Source organism: Eriocheir sinensis, chromosome 57, assembly GCF_024679095.1.
Source record: "Eriocheir sinensis breed Jianghai 21 chromosome 57, ASM2467909v1, whole genome shotgun sequence".
NCBI lineage: Eukaryota > Metazoa > Arthropoda > Malacostraca > Decapoda > Varunidae > Eriocheir > Eriocheir sinensis.
The window spans coordinates 9,174,584-9,199,927 of record NC_066565.1 but is presented as its reverse complement, the minus strand read 5'-3'; the positions used below and the strand labels follow the sequence as shown (position 1 = coordinate 9,199,927).

The following is a 25,344-nucleotide window of genomic DNA, read 5'->3' as shown; positions in this document are numbered from 1 at the left end:
TTTATGCATGTGTGTGTGTGTGTGTGTGTGTGTGTGTGGAGTAGAACAAACAAACAAAAAACATAGACCAATAGTTACATTAGGAAGACATACTCAATAAGGAAAAAACTTATTCATGGAAACCAACAAGGAAAGGTTAGATACTGAGGAAGGGTGGAAGATCAAAGGGGTTGAATAAGATAACATGTGCTTGTGTGCTTAGAACTGAGTGTTGGAAGATCAAGACAGGAAGGAAGGGCATGATTGGAGGCTGCTGGAAAATACAATACAATACATTACGATAGATTACAGTATGGAAAGTATGTACCTACCTCTAATAGTACATACTGAGGATGATATGTAGCTACTTCTTCCATCCTCACAATTAATACAGGAAGGAAGGGCATGATTGCAGGCTGCTGGAAAGTACAAAAAGATACATTGCAATAGATTACAATATGGGATAATAGTGTAGCTACTTCTAATAGTATATACTGAGGATGATATGTAGCTACTTCTTCCATCCTCACAATTAATACAGGAAGGAAAGGCATGATTGCAGGCTGCTGGAAAGTACAAAAAGATACATTGCAATAGATTACATCATGGAATAATAGTGTGTAGCTATACTAATACAGAGGATAATATGTAGCTACTTCTTCCATCCTCACAACGAAGGCAGCATTTCCAGACAGTAAGTAACAGCATAATCGCAAACCTCTGGAAGATACAAAGTGACACAAAGTGAAAACATAATTGGAAGCTGCTGCTGGAAATTACGAAAAGGACATTACGAGATGAAACACAACAGACCAGCGTGCTTCCTCCTTCCTCTGAATTATGGCAAAATCTCTTGGACAGGAACAGAAAAGAAAATGACAAACTGCTGGAAAAATAAAAAGAACTACTGGGAAAGAAATGGACGCAAGGTGATAGATTATGTTACGAAATGGGGAAATAATGCATGAACTAACTGTCCCTTCCCCTGAATAGACAGACATAAGCAAATGCCAAGGAAATAAAAAGACACTAGACCAGTGGCTCCCAAACTTTTCACATGATGCCCCCTATTGATTTATAAGAAATCCTCACGCCCCACATCATTTGTTACTCCTTCATGTGTGTGTGTGTGTGTGTGTGTGTGTGTGTGTGTGTGTGTGTGTGTGTGTGTGTGTGTTTATTTCTTGCAAAACTGCAATTTTTGGCAGATGGAATCACGCCCTCTCTTTACCTAGCTCACGCCCCCCAAGGAGGCATGCCCCCCAGATTGGGAACCACTGCACCAGACGATAGATTGTCACGAAATAGGGCAATAATATGTGGGGTCATCAGTGCAGGTGTGGGGTCATCAGAGCAGGTGTAGGGTTGGCAGGGCAGGTGTGGGCCCATCAAGGATTATTGTCAGGACAGGTGTGGGGCTGTCACGGCAGGTGTGGGACTGTCAGGGCAGGTGTTGGGCCGTCACGGCAGGTGTGGGACTGTCAGGGCAGGTGTTGGGCCGTCACGGCAGGTGTGGAACTGTCAGGGCAGGTGTTGGGCCGTCAGGGCAAGTGTGCGATCGTGAGGGCAGGTGTGGCCGTGTAGGGCCGTCATGGCAGGTGTGGGACTGTCCAGGCAGGTGTGGGACCGTCATGGCAGGTGTGTGACTGTCAAGGCAGGTACGTGTTGGGCGGTCATGGCAGGTGAGGGGCCAACGGGGCAGGTGTGGGCTCGTCAGCGCAGGTGTGGGGGCATCAGGGCAGGTGTGGGGCCGTCATGGCAGGTGTGGGACTGTCAGGGCAGGTGTTGGGCCGTCAGGGCAAGTGTGCGATCGTCAGGGCAGCTAGGTGTGGGGCCATCACGGCAGGTGTGAGATCGTCAGGGCAGGTGTGGGGCCATCAGGGCAGGATTGGGGCCGTCAGGGCAGGTGTGGGGCCATCAGGGGAAGTGTGGGGCCATCAGGGGAAGTGTGGGGCCATCAGGGCAGGTGTGTGATCGTCAGGGCAGGTGTGGGGCCATCAGGGCAAGTGTGGGGCCATCAGGGCAGGTGTGATCGTCAGGGCAGGTGTGGGGCCATCAGGGCAGGCGTGGGCCCAACAGGGCAGGTTTGGGGCCGTCAGGGCAGGTGTGGGTCCTTCAGGGCAGGTGTTGGGCCATCAGGGCAGGTGGGGCCATCAGGGCAGGATTGGGGCCGTCAGGGCAGGTGTGGGGCCATCAGGGCAGGTGTAGGGCCATCAGAGCAGGTGTGGGGCCATCAGGGCAGGTGTGGGGCCATCAGGGCAGGATTGGGGCCATCAGGGCAGGTGTGGGCCCATCAGGGCAGGTGTGGGGCTGCCAGGGCAGGCGTGTGCATGGGGCCGTCAGGGCAGGCGTGTTGCCGTCATGGTGCCTTCCTGTGGTCAGACCGTCAGGGGCCGTCTGTCTTGCCCATAATTCCGCCCCAACCTTACCTATGACACACACCCGTGTAAGGCATTGTGCTGCCAAAACATGTGTGTGTATTGTACGCAGGAAATGACGACCCCCCCAACCTTACGTACCCTTATACCCGTATAATGCACTGCACTGCCAGATTCGTGTTGCCTTGGGTACCTGGCTATACAGTAACCAGCAGATAACATTATTTCGTCTGATGTGGAAATATATTTACAAGTTGTATCGTTTGTGGTCCAATGTAGCGTGTTTGAGGCTCGTGTGTGTAGCGGAATTATAAAGTTCCAGATGGCAACGCTGCCAGGTGACAGGTTAGCTTTGAATGCACCAAGGTATGCGGCGGTGGAAGCTTTGAGGGTGATATATGGGTGGAGCACCTTTAGGGAAAGATTTAGGAAGGCTACCCTTAGATACAAAGTCAGACTGAATGAATGGATGACGCGAGGCTGGCACGGAAGGTTTACTTGTGGAGTGTGCATGAGAGCAAATGGATTAAGAACTGCATGAGAATGGTTGGTGACAGTGGTATGCGAGTCAGGTGGGTGAGCAGAGAGGAAGGGAGGCGTTTCTTTGAATGGAAAATGACTGACAGCAACAGTGAGGATCTAGAATGGGATGCGAGAAAGTGGAAGAGAGAGATAGACAGTGCAGTGAAAGGTGACGGTCTGAGGAGGTGGAAGCATGCGATGGAGCGAAAGACTACTTTGGAGTGGTACAGTGAAAAGGAAGCCCCGCAGTGTGTCAGCTGGTATGATGGAAGCCTGGGTGGTGATCTTCTCTTCCAAGCTCGAGCGCAGTGTATGAATGTGAATGCAAGAAACTACAGGTGGTCTGAGTCCCGCAGCAAAGTGTGTCAGATGTGTGACAGGGGTGTGGATGAAACTGTCGTGCATGTGATACTGGTGTGTCGGAGGTACCGGAGAGAAAGGACGGAGATGATGAGGGTGGCACTGAGTGAGATGGGCTGGGATGTGAATGGGAGGATTGCAGGAACAGAGAGGGAATGGATGCTGCTGCTGGGACTGAGTGATGAAGCAAATGATGGAATTATAGAAGCCATGAAGAGTTTTCTGGAAAAGATGTGGTGTGCAAGGAATAGGGAATTGGAAGATTTGTAATGGATACTGCTTGTGTTGTTTTATTTTTACAGGTTGTGTCGATGCGAAGGCCTGACTCTCCAACGGGTCACCTGTACAGCAAGAGCAAGAGCAAGAGAGCACACGCCGCATCCCTTCTGGCCCTGCCCAACCAGCCCCCTAAAACACCCCAGAAGAAGAAGACGACGAAGGCTCCACACCCACGGGCCAGCGCTGGGGACCTGCTGGCCAGCGACACCCTCAGCCCCAACACTGCCAGGACAACACCTCCACCACCGCCGCCGGGAAGTCTTAACCTTCTCATGCAGCAGAAGTAGGTAAGCTGTCCTGCACAAGACAGGCCGCCCTCCACTCATAAGAACATAAGAACATAGGGAAACTGCAAGAGGCCGGGTGGCCTACACAGGGCAGCTCCAGAATCCCCCCCACTACTCACGATGGGTGAGGTGTAGTTACAGGGGTTACAGGTAGAGGCTTGATCCTCGTTATACCGGCGGTACTAGGCACGCATCCAGTACCCCGTCACCCTACTGCACCCACACCTCACTGCCACCTGTCGTCCTCGTCCATGTAGCTATCCAGTCTACTCTTAAAACAAGGTTAAGATTCGTTTTAGGTCCGTGCCAGTATCTCATTACCTACCTTATGAAACATCAGTATCTCTTCATATATCTTTTCTACAAACATTCAACAGTCATGGAAACGCCTTGAAAATCCAATTCAAGGACTTTTTTTTTCTCTTGAAAATAGGGGATAATGTTTACGGAAGCGCGTCGCCTCCTCTGGCGACGGTGCAGCCGGTGTTGCGATAAATACCTCCTCGCTGAAATAAGTCACATATACATGTGGGGGGGGTCGAGGGGGGCGCAGCCCCCCCGTTAGTAGGTCGTAAAGTTTGGTTGGAGTAGTTTAAATATGCTCCCTGACCCTAAACCCTCTGCGAGCTATTTTACGGCTGCGGCGGCTGGAGCGTCGCCGCGGCCAGCACCAGGAGGCGACGCGCTTCCGTAAACATTATCCCCTATTTTCAAGAGTAAAAAAAAAGTCCTTGAATTGGATTTTCAAAGCATTTCCATGACTGTTGAAGGTTTGTAGAAAAGATATATGAAGAGATACTGAGGATTCTTAAAGTAGATTATGAGATACTGGCACGGACCTAATACGAATCTTTACCCTATCCAGTCTACTCTTAAAACAAGCTATCGTCCCTGCACTAACTATGTGGTTGCTGAGTCTATTCCATTCCCCCACCACCCTATTACTAAACCAATGCTTGCCTATATCTCCTAAATCTATACTTTTCTAATTTAAATCCATTACTGCGAGTTCTATCCTGCTGGGTAATTCTCAGTACTTTACTTATATCGCCTTTGTTGTAACCCTTGACCCATTTGAATACTTCTATCAGATCTCCCCGCACTCTTCGGCTCTCTAGTGAATGTAAGTTTAGATGTTTCAGCCTATTTTGATATGGGAGGTTCCTCAGCCCCTGAATCATCTTGGTCATCCTCCTCTGAACTGAGTCTAGCAAGTTGATGTCCATTCTGTAGAGGCAGCTCCTTTGACCCTAAGGTCCCGTGTATCTAACCCCACCTAATATCGCTGTTCATGAATTTATCTAGTCTATTTTTGAATGTGACAATTGTATTGGCACTCACCACGTGACTGCTAAGCCTATTCCACTCATCCAGCACCCTGTTTGTAAACCAATTTTTGCCTGTGTCCCTGTTGAATCTGAATTTATCCAGTTTAAACCCATTACTTCGTGTCCTACCCGGTTCTCTTACCAACAAAACCTTATGAATGTCTCCTTTATTAAAGCCCTTCATCCATTTATAAACCTCGATCATGTCTCCATGCACCCTTCGCCTTTCTAGAGAATGCAAGTTTAACTGTTTGAGTCTTCCCTTGTATGGCAAGTTTCTCAACCCCTGAATCATCTTAGTCATCCTCCTCTGCACCGATTCTAACATTTTGATATCCATTCTATAGTAAGGTGACCAGAACTGAACCGCATAGTCAAGATGAGGTCTAACTAATGCTAAATATAGTTTGAGGAAGACTTCGGGGCTTTTGTTGCTTACGCTCCTTGAAATAAATCCCAGTACCCTATTTGCTCGATTTCTAGCTTGAATGCATTGTGCCCTTGGACGGAGATCAGAGCTCACTAAGACCCCTAAATCCCTCTCGCACCCAGACCTGCTTTTGAGAGTGTCATTTAAGCAATAGTTATGTGAGGGGTTCTTCCTACCTACACTCAGAATACTGCACTTCCCTACATTGAACTCCATCTGCCATTTATTCACCCAGTCATACATTATCCGTATTTTAGAAAACTTACAAAACCTGAAAACCACATGTTGACACGTACATATGGACGGTAATACTAGAACGTTGAAGTGTTATTTATGTTCTCACCGTCAAAGCTGGCGTTTTAGGTACAAACACTGGTCGCTCGTGAACTGCGCATGCTCAGACCAGCAATGTAGATTTGTACAGTCTCACAAAGCTTTAAATCAGATTAAGAGTTGCTGGAAGGCTGAATCAGACATACAGTATTATTATTATCTCGCTGTTTCTAGAACGACACTCGATCTGTACGAGTTGTATTTATATGTACAGAGTGTCGTTCTAGAAACAGCGAGGATGGTGGTGATCTATGTTTAATTCAGCTTTCCAGCAACTCTTAATGTGTTAAAAAGCTTTGTGAGACTGTACAGGTCTACACTTACTGGTCGGAGCATGCGCAGTTCACGAGAGACCAGTGTTTGTAAACAAAAGCGCCAGCTTTTGACGATGGGACACCAAATAACACAACACCGGGTGCCTTCAATACCATGGCATGCTCACAAACGAATATGGAATATCAAATTTGAGGCAGTGAATAATCATTTTTGGGGCAAAATTAAATGATTTTTCTCTTTAATATATTCCTTTTTTGAGTAACATAAAAAATAACCTAGTGTTTTAATTTTCATGATCTAAGTCTGAAATCTCTTCACCGAAGATATTTCATGTTCCGAAGTTTTTTCATACAACACCGGGCCACGCATGCACAGTAGGGAGACAACGTTTTTTTTTTCTGAGGCGGAAAAAAGTAGCGATTATTGCTAGTTTGCTTACAAAAGTAACGAAGATACCGATATATATTTAAATAAGTAGCGGATGGCCGATAACCCGACTTTGTTATCAGTGATAAAGTATCGAGATAACTTATCGCGATAACGCCCACCTATGATCATTACTAATTCCTGTATCTAAGTCATTGATATAAATAATAAACAAAAGTGGACCTAATACCAAACCTTGTGGGACCCCACTCATAACACATCCCCAGTCAGATCTTTTACCATTGATTTGCACTCTTTGCTTCCTATTGCTAAGCCACGCCTTGACCCAGTTCAAAACTTTACCCTCTACTCCGTGAGCCTGTAATTTAAGCAAGTCATTGGTGAGGAACTTTGTCAAACACTTTACTAAAATCAAGATAGATTACATCATAATTTTCATCTCTGTCAACTGCCTCAAATACTTTATTGTAGAAGGACAAGAGATTGGTGAGGCATGACCTACCTTTTGTGAACCCATGCTGCGAGTCGTGAATTAAGCTACGTTTCTCTAAATGCTCCCGAATGTTCCTGGCTATTATGGACTCCAGCATCTTGCCTATAACCGATGTTAAGCTAATTGGGCGATAGTTTGAAGCAACTGACCTGTCCCCCTTTTTGAAAATCGGCGTCACATTAGCTACTTTCCATAGGCTCGGCACAGCCAGTATTTACCGACATCTTAACCCCTTCAATACGATGACGCCTACGTAGGCGTCATGAAGCCCCAGCAGCATATACGATGACGCCTACGTAGGCGTCATATTTCTATTCTGTTTCTTCTTCTATTGAGTTGTCCCGTACTTTGTGTTGGTTACTAAGTAAAGACGCCGTATGCTGTCCTTGAAATCCTATTGCTCCTTCCACCATCCTTGTTCCCACCAATCACAAAAAATGAGCTACAGTATGCACCGCCTTCTTCCCGCCTTGTTTCTAAAATTAGGAAGTCTCATTGGCTCTCTCTCTCTCTCTTTCTCTCTCTCAGACACCGAGGCGTTGATCAACGTTGCCAGATTGTCGTTCTCGGCCTCCTCTCTGCCAATTTCCGACCCAAAAATCTGCCTCCTCGACCCCAATAATTGCCTTCATATACAGTTATCATTAGAATGGTTAATTATTGGTGTGTTTTGGCAATAGTTATGGGTCAGAAACCGGTAAATACGAGGCTACGAGTATGATAATCTGGCAACGGTGGCGCCGACACCATCACGTCTCGCCCACCTCTCTCTCTCTCTCTCGCTGATAATTTCTCGACATTCTTCCTCCTCTACACAATCATCTTCTTTCTCTATTTCTTTCCCCCTTGCCCCTTTCTCCCCTTTCTTTATTTCACGTTGACGCAATTTATATTATGCATAGCAGGTATATGTTGATTCGTCGTGTATGCTGCTTTGCAAATACGGGATACATGTAATGAGGGCTTTCAGCAGCATAATATACGGAGGCGACAAGCAGATACATGCCGGCTCAGGTTTCCCGCGCGCCGGCCGAGCACGCCGTATATCAGCCAGGCGGGCTTTTTGGACATCCGGCGCGAAGGGGCTAAAGATGTCGGTTAGTGGGTCACTGAGTACATCACCTAATTCCTTTAATACCCTCGGAAATATCCCGTTAGGACTTGGCGACTTGTTCTTCTTAAGCTTATCTATTTCATCCTGAACTACTTGCCTGGTAATGATTATATCCCTCAACTTATCGCCATCCCCGCCCTCGTACACCTGAACCCTTTCCGGTATAGTCGTTCGATCCTCCTGTGTGAATACTGAAAGGAAGTAGTCGTTCAACAATGTGCTCATATTTTCGTAATTTTCTACTAGCTCCCCTGTGTTTGTTTTCAGCGGTCCAATTTTCTCCCGTGTTTTTGTTCTATTCATCTGAAAGAAGCCTTAGGATTACTTTTCGCCTCATTTGCTACTTTGATCTCATAGTTCCTTTTTGCTATCCTAGTGTTTTTCTTAACCAATCTAGATAGTTCGACGTACCGGCCCCTGAGATGTGTTTCCCCATTCTTTATTTTCTGATAAATTCCCTTCTTTAACCCAATCTCGTGTTTTAGTCCACGAGTCATCCACTTAGGATCATTGTTTTCTTTTCTAAGTGTTCGCTGTGGTATATGTTGTCCTTGCCCCTCTACTATTACTCTAACTAAATTATTGTAAGACATTTCTACCTGGTTCTCCTTGCTCTCCAATCCACAGTTCTGGCCCTCATGAATCCCTAAATTATCCCAGTTTGGTTAGGACTAAGTCTAATATGTTATCTCCTCTGGTAGGCTCAGTAACTACCTGCTTAAGGAAATTATCTTGTATAACTTCAAGAAAGTCCTCGGCTTCCAGTTCACCCACTAGGTCTTCCCAGTCTATATTCCTATAATTATAGTCCCTCATTACGCAGACATTTCTACTCCTACTCGCCCTGCCAATCTCCTGTAGTAATATACTCGTGTCCTGCCTGTTAAGGCTGGGTGGCCTCCTAGAGTTAGTTTTTCTTTCCCTTTGTAAACGTCCACCGAAACTGATTCTGAATCCATGTTAGTTTTGACTGAATTGTCAACTAAACATTTAAGCGAGTCTTTAACATATAGCGCAACTCCGCCCCCCTTTCTGCCCCTTCTGTCTTTGTGAAACATCTGATAACCTGTTATTTCAAATTCTGATCTAAAATTTCTATTGGCAGTGTCTATCCATGTCTCAGTGATCGCTATTATGTCAAAATTTTCTGAACAAGCTTCACCCCTTAGTAAGTCTATCTTGTTTCTGAGGCTCCTGGTGTTAGTATAGAAGATTCTCAGCCCGCCCTCTGTTACTCCCCTATAATTACTTCTAAGCTGCCTGGTTATATTATGAGCTAGATGTCCTCTTCCATTACTCCTCCCATTGCTCCCATTACTCCTTCCCCCCTCACCTATACTAAAAAATCCCTCAGGGTACCAAGTGCTCGTTCAAGGGAGTCTGAGAGAGCCTCAACACCCTTGAACGTCAAGTGTATCCCGTCACGGGCGTAGAGGGCGTCGTTGCCAAAGAAGAGGTCCCAATTGTCGACGAACAGCCACCCATTGCCCTCGCAGTGCTCAGCAAGTCTGCTGTTCACTGCTATCACCCTGGACAGCCATCCATTGCCAACGCCCCTCCTTGGCAGGACGCCACACACTACTGGCGACCCACCAGCGTCACGTATCCTGCCTAACAATTCTCTAAAACGCCTGAGAAGGTCCTCGCTTGGCACACGAGAAACTGTTTCCACCACAGCTGAGAAAGACAATGGGGTTCGATCCCTCGCTTGCCATACACGCCTCAATCCTGTCTGATATATGGCCCACCCCTGCCCCTGGGAAACACACCCTCGTCCTGTTCTTATCCTTGGAGCAAAAATACTTGTCAACATAACGAACCTGACTATCACCAACAACAAAAACCCGACGGTCACAGAAACTCACAGAAGAATTCCGGAAGAGGCTAACAAAGCCTGTGTCTCCGGTCTCTGTGTTTCCGTTCGGTTGGTCTCCGTGGTCGAGTTGTCTGGACCCGTGCCCAATATCAATGGTTACCATGTGGTCAAGTTTTTGTCTCTGTGATCTCCATGCCTTATCCAACCTATTTTCAAAGGTTTTAACTGATGGTGCACTCACTATTGCTTCAGGGAGGCCGTTCCAGATATCCACCACTCTATTACAGAATGAATATTTTCTTATATCTAACCTGGCACGTTGTTTATATATCTTCTTACTATGTCCCCGTGTAGCTTGATAATTTTGATCCATGAAGAGGTGCTGCATATGTCACTGTCGTACACTCCATTCATGATCTTGAACAATTCTATCATATCACCTCTTGATCGTCTGTATGACAGGGTTGGGAGGCCTAATTTCTGTAGTGGTTCTGGATATGACAAGTTCTTCAAGGTTGGTACCAATTTGGTGGCTCTTCTTTGAACTGCCTCCACTGCCTCAATGTCCATCTTCTTGCTCGGGGACCAGGCTTGGTTTGCATACTCTAGGTGTGGTCGAACTAAGGCAATAAACAATAACTTGAGTTCTGATTCATCCAGTGTCACAAATGTACGTCGGATCAGTCCGACCAATCCGTTAGCCTTATTGATTTTCCTTGCACGGTGTTCTTTAAACTTCAGCTCGCAATCAGTCCAAACTCCCAGGTCCTCTTCCACTGTGATGTCCCTTAGCTCCTCCCTCATGTTGCATGTGATCTTTTCTTCATTTGATGTTCCTAGCCTCATAGCACTGCACTTTTCAGGGTGGAACTCCAACAACCACTTCCCCGACCAATGTTGCATCCTGTAGAGATCTTCCTGCAGGCTAACACAGTCCTCTCTCTTACCAGTTTGTCTGAAGACCTTTGTATCGTCAGCGTACAAAAATAATTCGCTGTTGAGTACTACATCTGGTAGATCATTTATGTACATAATGAACAACAGTGGTCCAAGCACTGAGCCTTGGGGCAGTCCACTAGTAACCATTTGCCAGTCTGATTCTTCTCCATTTACTATAACTCTGTGTTTTCTCTCTGTCAAGAATGCTGCTATCCAGTTTAAAATGTTGCCCCTGATGTTATAACTTTTTATGAAATGCTTTAGCAAAATCACAATATGCAACATCCACAGCGTTACCTTCATCCAGATACTAATACATGGCCAAGTGCAGGGGACTTGGTTTCGATGGAGCAAGTGCCATGGTGGGAACATTCAAAGGGTGTGCCGCAGTACTCATGAAGAAGTACACCCTGGCCAAGCCAATCCACTGCTTTAGCCACCGGCAGAATCTTGTACTGACGAAGGCGTGTGACGTCAAGGAAGTGAAGATCGCTCTTCAAACACTGACCGAGGTGTACAACACTGACCCAGGTGTATAACACTGACCCAGGTGTACAACCTGAGCGAGGTGTACAACCTGACCGAGGTGTACAACCTGACCCAGGTGTACAACCTGACCCAGGTGTACAACCTGACCCAGGTGTACAACCTGACCGAGGTGTACAACCTGACCCAGGTGTACAACCTGACCCAGGTGTACAACCTGACCGAGGTGTACAACCTGACCCAGGTGTACAACCTGACCCAGGTGTACAACCTGACCCAGGTGTACAACCTGACCGAGGTGTACAACCTGACCCAGGTGTACAACTTCGTTCATTCTCCGAATATGCGCTCCGAGGTTGTCAAGGTTACCTCAGCCAAGCGCGACAAGCTTGTTCCCCCAAAAAAAAAAATCGCCCCCCCCCCCCCCCCAGAAAATCTCAAGTGTATGCGGATCTTCGGTACATAACTGACTCGCTTATAATGTGCTGCAACTACAGTAGAGCCCTACTTACCGCGAGATCAATTACCGCGAGCCACCATCTACCAAGAAAAAAATTAATTAGCGCGAAAGCCTCAGTTAGCGCGAACAGCTACCACGACTGAATTTTGAAAATTGCGCCAAGCCGCCATGATGCGCGGTGGCCTGGGTGGCCTGCCTCACACCACAACACAGCCCCCCGCCACCATTTCCCACACGGTCCCAGTCTCTCATGCTCCCTAACGTCGTCCTACCCCACCTGGTCCCCCTCGGAGGCTGCCCGCATCACCTGCCGCCTCCTGCTGGGGGCGGTGCACAGATCGCCGCCCGTGTGGCACTGCAGCAGCTACTGTCACACTCCGTGGCCCGACCACGCCGCCGCCTCTGCCGCCATCCTCGGGGCGTCGCCGCGTCGGCCCCGCGGGGCGTCACTATTACCTGCCATGGCGGGGCAGATGAGGCAAGGCGTCACTATTGACTGAGTGGCCACCGTCACCGTAACACGCTCGATAATAACGAGTGTGATGTCGGCCTGGCCGGGCACGACGCCCACACACGCCCACACCCTGCCCGCCGAACCTTTGCTGGGGCCGAACTCTTGTCACACCCACTTGCTGCCGCCGCCAACACCTTGGGCCGCAAGAGTCACCATCACGGCTCGATAACTGATGACTGCGTATTTTGAGTAATTATCAAACCCAAAAGTCAGACCCACGTGTGCACCAAATAACTTTTTTCATATTGGTTACTTTATTCAATTAGCGCGAATTCAGTTAGCGCGACCGCGTTCATCCACCTAATTCTCGCGCTAAATGGGGCTCTACTGTATAATACAGAATGTGTCGTCGGCTGTAGGCATATGCAGGCACGGATATGGGGGTGGGGAGCCAGATGACCCGGGCCCCCCCAAAAAAATATTAGGATAACTAAAATATTTGAAATACCCATGAATTGAGAAAACATAAAATATATTTAAGATACCCCTAAGAAGCTAGAGAGCTGGGGAGCGAAGCCGGCCGCCGCTAGATAGCTCTGGACGCTGTCCTCCAAACTTTAAAAAAATTCCTCCTCTATGGTTCCTTGGGCTTTACTATGTGGAGGTGGACAGGATGCTCAGGCAAGATTTAAATTTTTTCGGTGTCTGATGTAATTTTTCACTCCTGCAGGGCCAGGGCACAACGGGCATGTGCCCAGGGCACCGCGCTCTTATGGCCCCGCACTCATCTAACAATCTATATACTCGTACAGGGCCGTAGTACGCCGTTCCTAGGGGGGGGGGTGCTGGGGGTGTTGGACGACCCACCCCCCCCATCTGCTAAAATGTCCACTTTCTGAAAGAGTCAAAATGAAAACTGGTACCTTTCTGTTGCATTTCTGGGGAACTCAGGATTTTCTTTATTTATTTTCAGTATTTAAGTTCCGGAATCATATATTGAATATTATAGAGTAAGATTTAAAGGCCTTGGAAAAAATCTTTGTGACCACATTCCTCACATGCAAGCAGAAAGTGAATTTTAGTGCAGGCCACTATCATCATTCGGCACTTGGAAGAGGAAATAAGGGAAGACTTCCTTGCCTTTGTGCGTGCTCATGACCTCACCGGTTGTGCTTGAAGTGGCGAAGCTCTACGAGCTCGACATTGAATCCCTGACACTCGTGAAGGCAGAAGCGGAGCGCTGGGGATTATCTGTTCCGGTCTTCCAAACGATCAAAGAAGCCGAGGCACACGCCAGCACCAGCATCTGAGGAGTACCGTCGGCCAAGAGCGTCTGAACGGACTTGCCCTCCTCTGTGTCCACCACGATATCCCCATTTCAGTCGAGAGATTGATAAGCAAATTCGGCGAAAAAAGCCGCCGACTACTCGTTGCTTGGTGATGCACTTGTTGACTACTTGGGAATTGGTAAATATATTTCTTTAGATCAGCCAATCTTTGCAAATGTGTTACCTCAATCCCATGTAAAAGAAGCCCTATAAGAATTCCTTTTTATCTTCAGCTGCGTCTAATTTCACATCATAGCTCTTTTTTGTAAAGGTCAGGTTTGTAATTTATATATGACCTGTATTATGATCACCCTTGCTGCTTACATATCGAACTAAACATTTAGTTTTCTTCGAGTGATCGTATGGTGATGATTTCTACCTGTTCAGATCTGCCTTCTTACGGGTCGGATGTGCAATTTGAATTGTTTCTTGTTATTGCTTGCCAGCTTAATATTGATTGCACTTCATAAATAGATACAAGAAAAATTAATTTGTCACATATACGTTGATCGCTTGGGAGCTGCGGATTTTAAGCAAAGAACCGCCATCACTATCCATTGGTCTTCACTGTTTGAGGCTGTCGCTAACTTATGAAATTTTACCAGCGGGCTCCCAAATTGATTTTCTGGATCCGCCCTGCTTTGTTCTTCGTGTCAACTGTTATATCAACTATTTTGCTTTCCACTGCTTCATTAATCACACTCTTGACTTCCTCCCCAACTTTCTGCTTGACTTCATCAATCCTAGATTTGAACTCACTGTTCACTTGAGACCTGATATCATCTCTAATTTCCTCCTTCAGATTCTTGACATCACTCTTGATCTCCTCTAAGGCCTCAGTGGTTTTAGTTTCCAGGGCATCCATACGTCTTTCTACTTTATCCTGTCTCTTGGATGTGTTGGTTACTTGTTTGAACAATTTCCCCGCAACAATATCGCATTTGGTACAATTCCAGTGAATCTTACTTACTTGATTGCTGCTCAGGAAATTATACACTGCCTCAGTGACCTCCTCACACTTTATGTGGTGCCACATTTCACATAGTTCACAGCCTAGAGCCTTGTCTTCCTCACCAACCTTAACCTTACAGACTGGGCATGTGTCTGTTTGTTTATCTGCGTCGCTATCGTCTGCCCCTGTCAGCTGATCATCCCCGCCCCCAGCCGCAAGGCTTGTTTTGCCAGATCCAACAGTATCCTTGGTTTTTGTACCTGCCTGCTTACTAGACGGATTATTCTTCGAACGATTCATTCTTCTGGCAATATTACTATTGGAGAATTCCTTCACTTTTACAGAGCTGTCACGGGCACGTCCACCCTCGACCACGACTACGGACCCTAGGCCGCCGGTGTGTGGAGGAAAAGAGAACAAGGAAAGAACGAGGACAACAACAACACACTCAGCCGCCGCAAAGGTTGGGGCCGCCTCATCTGCAGGGCTGGACAGCAGCATGAGTGGCCAGGACAAGCAGGAGCAGACTGCTGCAGGGGGCAGGAGGGTCAGTGGTCACCAGATGAAGCAACTTGCTGCTGGCAACTCCAGCAACAAAGGAGAGAGGAAGTTTGTGTGTCTGGAGTGTGGAAAAGAATTAACCACAAGGCATGGCCTCAGATATCACACCCTTACACACACTGGTGTGAAGAACTATGAATGTAAGGAATGTGGGAAACTATTCATCCAGAAGAGTACCCTTGATAGACACACCCTTACACACACTGGTGTGAAGAACTATGAATGTAAGGAATGTGGAAACAATTCATCTGTAAGAGTCACCTTGATAGACACACCCTTACACACACTGGTGTGAAGAACTATGAATGTAAGGAATGTGGGAAAAAATTCACCCTGAAAAGTCACCTTGATACACACACCCTTACACACACTGGTGTGAAGAACTATGAATGTAAGGAATGTGGGAAACAATTCATCTGTAAGAGTCACCTTGATAGACACACCCTTACACACACTGGTGTGAAGAACTATGAATGTAAGGAATGTGGGAAAAAATTCATCCAGAAGAGTACCCTTGATAGACACACCCTTACACACACTGGTGTAAAAAGTCATGAGTGTGAAGAGTGCGGGAAGAGGTTCAGTGTGAAGCAGGCACTCAATCGACATGTCTTCAGGCACTATGGCCTTAGAGAGTTCAAGTGTGATGTTTGTGGAAAGCTCTTTAAGACAAGAGAGGACATTGCCAAGCACATGAAGATCCACTTCTGAAGTGTGTCTGCCTACAGTAGTTATAGTGACCAAGGTAGGGAAGGGGATGGGAGGGAGAGGAAGGGGAGGAGGAAGAAGGGAAGGCTGCAGTAGGGGATGGGGGGCTAGCCCAAGAACGGGAAGGGAAGGAAAGGGAAGGCAGAGCAAGGGAAGGAAATCCCAAGGAAGGAAAAGGGAAGGAAAGGGAGAGTAATGTGGTGTGGCTGGGTGTGGTGTGGTGTGGCTGGGTATGGTGTATGGTGTGTGGTGTGACTGGGTGTGGTGTGTGGTGTGGCTGGGTATGGTGTGGTGTGTGGTGGGTCTGTGTGTGGTATGGTGTGGTGTGGTGTGTGGTGAGGCTGGGTGGTGTGGTGTGGTGTGGGTGGTGGTGTGTGGGGGTGTGGTGTGGTGTGTGGTGTGGCTGGGTATGGTGTGGTGTGGTGTGTGGTGCAGCTGGGTGTGGTGTGTGGTGCGGTGTGGCTGGGTATGGTGTGTGGTGTGGCTGGGTATGGTGTGTGGTGTGGCTGGGTATGGTGTGTGGTGTGGTTGGGTATGGCTGGGTATGGTGTGGTGTGGTGTGGTGTGGCAGGATTTGACTCGGCGACTTTTTTTACCTCGCTGTTGGTGGTGTTTGCAGAAGGACAAGCAGGACCCGGACGGTGACATCATTATGAGGCTTGAGTACGGTCTCCTGAACTCCTCGTCCCTGGAGCTGATTGGTGAGTTGGCGACCCATTTTTCTTTGTTCGCATGTCTCTCTGTCTCTATCTCTGGTTGTGGCTTTTAATTGATGGGTCTGTCTATGTCTGTCTCTCATTTTCTCTCTCTGTCTCTCTGGTTGTTTTATTTGCTTCTCAATTTCTCTCTGTCTGTCTGTCTGGGTCTCTCTATGTCTTTGTCTGTCTCTGTTTTTCTCTCATGTTTTATTTGCTTCTCATTTTTTTCTCTCTGTCTGTCTGTCTGGGTCTCTCTATGTCTTTGTCTGTCTCTGTTTTTCTCTGTCTCTCTGGATTTCTGTAGCTTATTGTAATGTTTTTTTTCTGCTTCTCTTATTTTCTGTGTCTGTCTGTGTCTCTGTGTCTGTCTATGTCTTTGTCTGTCTCTGTTTGTGTCTGTCTCTCTCTGGATTTCTGTAGCTTTTTGTAATGGTTGTTTTTTTTGTTTTTATTTTCTCTGTGTCTGTCTATGTTTCTGTTTGTGTCTCTGTGTCTGTCTTTGTCTGTCTCTGTCTCTCTCTGGATTTCTGTAGCTTTTCGTGATGGTTGTTTTTTTCTGTTTTTATTTTCTCTGTGTCTGTCTCTGTTTGTGTCTCTGTGTCTTTCTTTGTCTGTCTCTGTCTCTCTGGATTTCTGTAGCTTTTAGTGCTAATGGTTGTTTTATCTACTTCTCATTTTCTCTGTGTCTGTCTATGTCTTTGTCTGTCTCTGTTTGTGTCTCTGTGTCTGTCTTTGTCTGTCTCTGTCTCTCTCTGGATTTCTGTAGCTTTTAGTGCTAATGGTTGTTTTATCTACTTCTCATTTTCTCTGTGTCTGTCTCTTTGGTAGTATTGCTTTCCTTCTCTTTCTACTTATCCCTGTTTCATTTTCCTCCGTTCTCATTTTTTGTTCTCTTTCTGTTCTTATGTCTTATTTTTTCACCGTTTTCCTTTCATTCTTTTCCTTTTTCATTTCTCTCTTCCTCTCCTTGTCTTAGTTTTCCCTTTTCATTTCTTCTTCCTTTTGCTGTCTCATTTTCTCTGTGTCTGGCTCTCTGGATTTCTGTAGCTTTTATTTATTTATTTATTTTTACAACAAAGGAGACGGCTCAAGGGCAACAAAAAGTGCATAGAAAAAAAAGGCCCGCTACTCACCGCTGCCATAATAGACGAAAGTAAAGAGTGGCCAAGAGAGAGGTCAATTTGTGGTGGAGAGGTGTCTTGATAATGGCTGTTTTATGTCTACTTCTCATTTGGTCTCTGTCTGTCTCTGTCTCTGGGTTTCTGTAGCTTGTAGTGATAGTTCTCTCTCTCTCTCTCTCTTCTGGAAAAACAAATTGAATAGGTAACCTGGTGCACTTTCTCCGCAGAGCAACCCATCACTGACCCGTACGCTCTCAACAGCGCGGAGACGGTGGTGACCATAGCCAAGGGGTGCGAGGAGGAGGTGTGCAAAGTGGACATGCAGACCGAGGTGGCGTTCCTGGATGGGTGAGTCCGAGGGGGATGGGAGGAGAATGTGCGTTAAGATGCGATTGGTTCAGCTGTGTCAAAGTTCTCAAGCTCTGTTCAAGTCTTCCATCCTCAAACTTCACTTGTAATCTTGTCTTAACCTCACTTTCCAGGAATAACAGTTCGCTCTGAGGGGATGGAATGCTAATGTATGATCAGTTGTTGCGCAAAGTTCTCAAGCTCTGTTCAATTCCTCAAACTTCACTTGTAACTCTTGTCTTAACCTCACTTTCCAGCAATAACAGTTCGCTCTGAGGGGATGGGATGCGAATGTGTGTTAAGATGCGATAAGTTGCTGCTTCAAAGTTATCAAGTTCTTTTCAAGTCCTCAAACTTCACTTGTAATCTTATCATAACCTCACTTTCCAGCAATAACAGTTCGGTCATCATAGGCAAGATCAACCGGCTTGAGGTGACAGCAAACAACAAGGGGGAACACGTACCTCCCCAGCCTAATGGTGAGCCTGGCGCTGCCCTCGTGGTCTTCCAGCCTCCTCACCAGTGCATCTTCCACCTCCGAGCTTGTGTATAACTTGACCAACCCTCTGAAGAGCAGTGCTGAGGTGAGTGAGGGAAGGGAAGGGAGAGGAAAGGAAGGGAAGGCTGAGAAAGGGAGGGGAAGAGAAGGGAAGGGAAGGGAAGGGAAGGGAAGGTCAAGGAAGGGAAGGGAAGGGAAGGAAAGGTCAAGGAAGGGAAGGGAAGAGAGAGGAAAGGAAAGGGAAGGGAAGGTCAAGGAAGGAAAGGGAACCGAAGGGAAGGAAAGGGAAAGGATAGGGAAGGGAAGGGAGAGGAATCAGAATCAGAAACCTTATATCCATTTTATACAATGGTTATTCTTTACAGGCTTAAAACTATTGATCATAGTATATAGAGTGGTCCCTCTCCCAGGCGGGGACCTGAGGCAGGGTGAAGGTGCGCCATTTTGAAATTTTGGAAAAGATGTCTACATAGTTTGTCTATTTTTGATCTGTTGCTCTGTCTGGAAAGCTGGATTTTCTTATAGCCTTCTCAAACTAATGCTTCCTCTACATAGTTTGTCTATTTTTGATCTGTTGTGTGTCTGGAAAGCTGGATTTTCTTATAGCCTTCTCAAACTAATGCTTCCTCTACATAGTTTGTCTATTTTTGATCTGTTGTCTGTCTGGAAAGCTGGATTTTCTTATAGCCTTCTCAAACTAATGCTTCCTCTACATAGTTTGTCTATTTTTGATCTGTTGTCTGTCTGGAAAGCTGGATTACCTCACATCATTAGAATGCAATTGATACCTTTTCTTGGCCTTTGGAAAGAGTTGATGTGAGGGGAAGTGTTGAGGATGCCCGCCCACAGTCCTTGCTGAGCAGTTTCTGTGTCTTTCAGAGCGTGTGAAGCAGTTTGCCAACCTGGTCCTGGCCCTCATGATGCTGTTCGCCAGGTACAATCACTGGATGGTGGGCGACAAGTTTGAGAGACTCGCCCCCTCACTGGTAATTATGCCCCGTTGTCATTTTTCCTTCTCTCTGTTCAGGGGCAGGACCTAGTGTTTTTTATGCCTTTTTTTGTTTTATTGCCCTTGAACTCTAAAAGATAAAACTACATGACCTCCCCTAACCTAACCTTACCTAACCTCCCTTAAAACCCAAACCTAACCTTTCCTGACCTCCATTAACCTTTTATAACCTCCCTTAACCTCACCTAGCCTTACCTAACCTCTCCTAATTTAACCTATCCTCCCCTTCCCTAGCCTACCTTAACCTCCCCTCTCCTCCCTCCCCCCCAGGTGTTCTTCATGCTATCCTGCCGGCTCATCACTGAGTACCAAATCCACCGGAAGGAGAAGATGGACAAGGCGGCGGCAGCGGCCAAGAAGTCACCCGCCGCAGTCGCCGAAGGGAAGGACGGAGGAACAGCCGCCAACTCCATCGCTGGCGGCTCCACATCTACTCTCGTCTCCTCCTCCTCCTCCTCGCCCTCCTCCTCCTCCTCCTCCTCCTCCTCCTCCTCGCCCTCCTCCTCCTTTTCTCAACATGGACGGTCGAAGGAGGATGTTTAGTGTGGAGATGTTTGATTGGGGTTTGTGGTTCAGTGTTTTTATTTTCATTTGTGTGTGTGTGTGTGTGTGTGTGTGTGTGTGTGTGTGTGTGTGTGTGCTACCCTTCCCTCCCTCCCTCGCCCCAATGTTTGTCTCTAGGTGTTTTTAGGCGATAAGATGACCTTTCAACACACCTTCTTTCTTTCCTTTATTCTTTCCCTCTTTACAACGTTATTGTAAGTATACGTAACCTTAAACTAATGAAATACAAGTTACGTGAACCCTACCCTCGAGATATGTTATTTTGATCTCTGTACGTATAGGCAAGATTACGTCTCTTAAACTAACGATATATAAGTTATGTCAACCTTAACCTGCGAGGTGTTTGTATAAGTAACTTCAATTCACTGGTATGTTTGTATAAGTAACCTCAATTCACTGGTATGTTTGTATAAGTAACCTCAATTCATTTCATATGTTGTATGTTACTGTGATCTCTATGTATAGCGAAGATTACATCCTTTAAACTAGCAAAATATAAGGTACACCAACCTTACCTTTGAGATGTTTTTATGAGTAACCTCAATTAACTCGTATGTCGTATGTTACTTTGACCTGTATGTATAGAGAAGATTATGTCATTTAAACTAGCAAAATATAAGTTACGCCAACCTTACCTACGAGATGTTTGTATAAGTAACCTCATTTCATTTCATATGTTACCTTGATCTGTATGTATAGGGAAGATTACGTCATTTAAACTGATGGAATATAATTTGTCAACCTTACTTACGAGATGATTGTATAAGTAACTTCAATTCACACTTTGATCTCTGTACGTTGAGGCAAGGTTACGTCAGCCCAGCACTCACTGTTTGCTTATTTCTCGTCTTTACGTAAACGTAACATTACGATCCTTATATTGTTGTAGGACTTGTGTTGTGGAGAGGAAGTATTGCTGTAGGACTTGTGTTGTGGAGAGGAAGTATTGCTGTTGGACTTGTGTTGTGGAGAGGAAGTATTGCTATAGGACTTGTGTTGTGGAGAGGAAGTATTGCTGTAGGACTTGTGTTGTGGAGAGGAAGTATTGCTATAGGACTTGTGTTGTGGAGAGGAAGTATTGCTATAGGACTTGTGTTGTGGAGAGGAAGTATTGCTATAGGACTTGTGTTGTGGAGAGGAAGTATTGCTGTAGGACTTGTGTTGTGGAGAGGAAGTATTGCTATAGGACTTGTGTTGTGGAGAGGAAGTATTGCTATAGGACTTGTGTTGTGGAGAGGAAGTATTGCTGTAGGACTTGTGTTGCAGAGAGGAAGTATTGCTGTAGGACTTGTGTTGTAGAGAGGAAGTATTGCTGTAGGACTTGTGTTGTGGAGAGGAAGTATTGCTGTAGGACTTGTGTTGCAGAGAGGAACTATTGCTGTAGGACTTGTGTTGCAGAGAGGAAGTATTGCTGTAGGACTTGTGTTGTAGAGAGGAAGTATTGCTGTAGGACTTGTGTTGTGGAGAGGAAGTATTGCTGTAGGACTTGTGTTGTGGAGAGGAAGTATTGCTGTAGGACTTGTGTTGTGGAGAGGAAGTATTGCTGTAGGACTTGTGTTGTGGAGAGGAAGTATTGCTATAGGACTTGTGTTGTGGAGAGGAAGTATTGCTATAGGACTTGTGTTGTGGAGAGGAAGTATTGCTGTAGGATTTGTGTTGTAGAGAGGAAGTATTGCTGTAGGACTTGTGTTGTAGAGAGGAAGTATTGCTGTAGGACTTGTGTTGTAGAGAGGAAGTATTGCTGTAGGACTTGTGTTGTGGACAGACAAACAACGTAATATAATCTTATAAGGGAAGTAAGAGTGTTATAAAAATTGCAACAGTTTGTCAGAAAGGCCTATTTTTAACCCCTTGACTGTGGATTTCCTACAAGAAGACATCAAAAAGCTATGGGAGTGGAACAAAAAGTGGCTGCTACAATGCAATGATGAAAAATGTAAAGTCCTGCACCTTGGAAGGGGATATCCAGCACACCAATACCACATGGGAAACACTCCACTATCCACCACAGAGGCAGAGAAAGACCTGGGAGTGTATCTTACCAGGCTACCACTGAAGGGATATCCAGCACACCAATACCACATGGGAAACACTCCACTATCCACCACAGAGGCAGAGAAAGACCTGGGAGTGTATGTTACCAGGCTACCACTGAAGGGATATCCAGCACACCAATACCACATGGGAAACACTCCACTATCCACCACAGAGGCAGAGAAAGACCTGGGAGTGTATGTTACCAGGCTACCAGTGAAGGGATATCCAGCACACCAATACCACATGGGAAACACTCCACTATCCACCACAGAGACAAAGACCTGGGAGTGTATGTTACCAGGCTACCAGTGAAGGGATATCCAGCACACCAATACCACATGGGAAACACTCCACTATCCACCACAGAGGCAGAGAAAGACCTGGGAGTGTATGTTACCAGGCAACCAGTGAAGGAATATCCAGCACACCAATACCACATGGGAAACACTCCACTGCCCACCACAGAGGCAGAGAAAGACCTGGGAGTGTATGTTACCAGGCTACCAGTGAAGGGATATCCAGCACACCAATACCACATGGGAAACACTACACTATCCACCACTGAGGCAGAGAAAGACCTGGGAGTGTATGTTACCAGGCTACCACTGAAGGGATATCCAGCACACCAATACCACATGGGAAACACTCCACTATCCACCACAGAGGCAGGGAAAGACCTGGGAGTGTATGTTACCAGACTACCACTGAAGGGATATCCAGCACACCAATACCACATGGGAAACACGCCAATATCCACCACAGAGGCAGAGAAAGACCTGGAAGTGTATTTTACCAGGCTACAAGTGAAGGGATATCCAGCACACCAATACCACATGGGAAACACTCCACTATCCACCACAGAGGCAGAGAAAGACCTGAGAGTGTATGTTACCAGGCTACCAGTGAAGGGATATCCAGCACACCAATACCACATGGGAAACACTCCACTATCCACCACAGAGGCAGAGAAAGACCTGGGAGTGTATGTTACCAGGCTACCACTGAAGGGATATCCAGCACACCAATACCACATGGGAAACACGCCAATATCCACCACAGAGGCAGAGAAAGACCTGGGAGTGTATGTTACCAGGCTACCAGTGAAGGGATATCCAGCACACCAATACCACATGGGTAACACTCCACTATCCACCACGGAGGCAGAGAAAGACCTGGGAGTGTATGTTACCAGGCTTCCAGTGAAGGGATATCCAACATACCAATACCACATGGGAAACACTCCACTATCCACCACAGAAGCAGAGAAAGACCTGGGATTATATGTTACCAGGCTACCAGTGAAGGGATATCCAGCATACCAATACCACATGGGAAACACTCCAATATCCACCTCAGAAGTAGAGAAAGACCTGGGAGTGTATGTTACCAGGCTACCAGTGAAGGGATATCCAGCACACCGATACCACATGAGAAATACTTCACTATCCACCACAGAGGCAGAGAAAGACCTTGGAGTGTATGTTACCAGGCTACCACTGAAGGGATATTCAGCACACCAATACCACATGGGAAACACTCCACTATCCACCACAGAGGCAGAGAAAGGCCTGGGAGTATAATTATGTTGCCAGGCTACCAATGAAGGCAAAATCCGTGCCAATTGCAGTGGATGGGTTAAGAAATATATATCCATATAGCATTTTGATTTATTTATTTATTTTTTTTTTTTTTTTACATGTGGCCTATAGCGCCGGTAGGCTAATCCATACTGGGAAAGAAATGGACGCAAGGTGATAGATTATGTTATGAAATGGGGAAATAATACGTGAACTAACTGTCCCTTCCCCTGAATAGACACACATAAGCCAATGCCAAGGAAATAAAGACACTAGACCAGTGGCTCCCAAACTTTTCACATGATGCCCCCTATTGATTTATAAGAAATCCTCACGCCCCCCATCATTTGTTACTCCTTCGTGTGTGTGTGTGTGCGTGTGTGTGTGTGTGTGCGCGTGTGTGTGTGTTTATTTCTTGCAAAACTGCAATTTTTGGCAGATGGAATCACGCCCTCTCTTTACCTAGCTCACGCCCCCCAAGGAGGCATGCCCCCCAGATTGGGAACCACTGCACCAGACGATAGATTGTCATGAAATAGGGCAATGATATGTGGGGTCATCAGTACAGGTGTGGGGTCATCAGAGCAGGTGTAGGGTTGGCAGGGCAGGTATGGGACCATCAAGCATTATTGTCAGGACAGGTGTGGGGCTGTCATGGCAGGTGTGGGGCTCTCAGGGCAGGTGTGAGGATGTCAGGGCAGGTGTCAGGATGTCAGGGCAGGTGTGAGGATGTCAGGGCAGGTGTGAGGATGTAGGGCAGGTATGGGACCATCAAGGATTATTGTCAGGACAGGTGTGGGGCTGTCATGGCAGGTGTGGGGCTCTCAGGGCAGGTGTGAGGATGTCAGGGCAGGTGTGAGGATGTCAGGGCAGGTGTGAGGATGTCAGGGCAGGTGTGAGGATGTAGGGCAGGTACGCTATTGTTGTTAGCCTTTTTGTTAGCTGTGTTTTTGTGTTTTTGATTAAGGCGCGAACTGTTATCTCACGTGAGGTCCGGTGTACCGTTGCCTGCTTTCTCCAGTTGATAGAAGTCGTGAGACAACACAATAGCCTTTTAGTTAAGTGATGTGGGTTATGTGTTGGCCGAGCGGAGCCGTTAAGTTCACTTTGAGTTCACTTAATTTACTCTCTCTCTCTCTCTGGTTGGTACAAATACCAAATGTATTTTAACTATATTAACAGTTGTACTACATAAGGTTTACAGCTTACGTGAGCGAGACGCACGAAATCAGAGACAGCCACACCCCTGCAGGGCGCGGGGCGGCAGAGCACCGCTCGCCTGCCCGTCACCCGTCTTCTCTCCCTTCTCCGACTCCGCGTTGTTCGCCCGTTTTATTTGCTTGTAGTTCGTCCGGAAGGGTGTGGGTTCAGGTTGATGACTGTTGATGAAAGTTATCATTTGCTGATCCTAGTGTCAGTTCATCACAGCTTCCCACGGCCAAAAGCACGACGTGTTGTTAGACATCCTGTTGTGCGACACCGACCGGGTGTCGCCACACGTACAGTCATACATACACATGTACATTATAATATACACATTACATCACTCGGTTCTCTAAAAGTCGCGACCTCGCGACTCACCCGACCTTTAAAAGCAGTGTACCTACCCATGTTACATTCG

The 25,344-nt window shown here is 46.6% G+C and overlaps 4 protein-coding genes across 22 annotated transcripts in view; 2 read left to right on the top strand and 2 right to left on the bottom strand.

Annotated features, from left to right (window-relative positions):
• The window catches only part of LOC126984355 (uncharacterized), a 227,601-nt gene extending 208,643 nt beyond the window's left edge, over nucleotides 1-18,958 (top strand). Inside the window, exons 7-9 of the mRNA XM_050837967.1 lie at nucleotides 17,917-18,037; nucleotides 18,428-18,584; nucleotides 18,947-18,958. Coding sequence (XP_050693924.1) covers nucleotides 17,917-18,037; nucleotides 18,428-18,584; nucleotides 18,947-18,958 — 290 coding nt within the window. The remainder of the gene's footprint in view (nucleotides 1-17,916; nucleotides 18,038-18,427; nucleotides 18,585-18,946) is intronic.
• The window catches only part of LOC126984850 (uncharacterized), a 142,548-nt gene that overhangs the window by 30,021 nt on the left and 87,183 nt on the right, over nucleotides 1-25,344 (bottom strand). The gene's annotated exons all lie outside the window — the stretch shown is intronic.
• Nucleotides 1-25,344, top strand: part of LOC126984846 (uncharacterized) — a 262,672-nt gene that overhangs the window by 153,378 nt on the left and 83,950 nt on the right. For 8 of the 19 annotated variants that reach the window (XR_007737948.1, XR_007737946.1, XR_007737947.1 and 5 more), the window contains exons 8-9: nucleotides 14,946-15,386; nucleotides 16,490-16,571. The gene's annotated coding sequence lies outside the window, so the exon portion shown is untranslated. Of the gene's footprint in view, nucleotides 1-14,945; nucleotides 15,387-16,489; nucleotides 16,572-17,950; nucleotides 18,160-19,415; nucleotides 19,523-19,815; nucleotides 20,449-25,344 lie in introns of those variants that run through there. The other 11 variants (XR_007737981.1, XR_007737960.1, XR_007737957.1 and 8 more) reach the window with 7 other exon arrangements.
• Nucleotides 1-25,344, bottom strand: part of LOC126984354 (putative protein TPRXL) — a 120,731-nt gene that overhangs the window by 84,097 nt on the left and 11,290 nt on the right. The window contains exon 2 of the mRNA XM_050837966.1: nucleotides 20,497-21,893. Coding sequence (XP_050693923.1) covers nucleotides 20,947-21,893 — 947 coding nt within the window. The 3' untranslated portion in view covers nucleotides 20,497-20,946. The remainder of the gene's footprint in view (nucleotides 1-20,496; nucleotides 21,894-25,344) is intronic.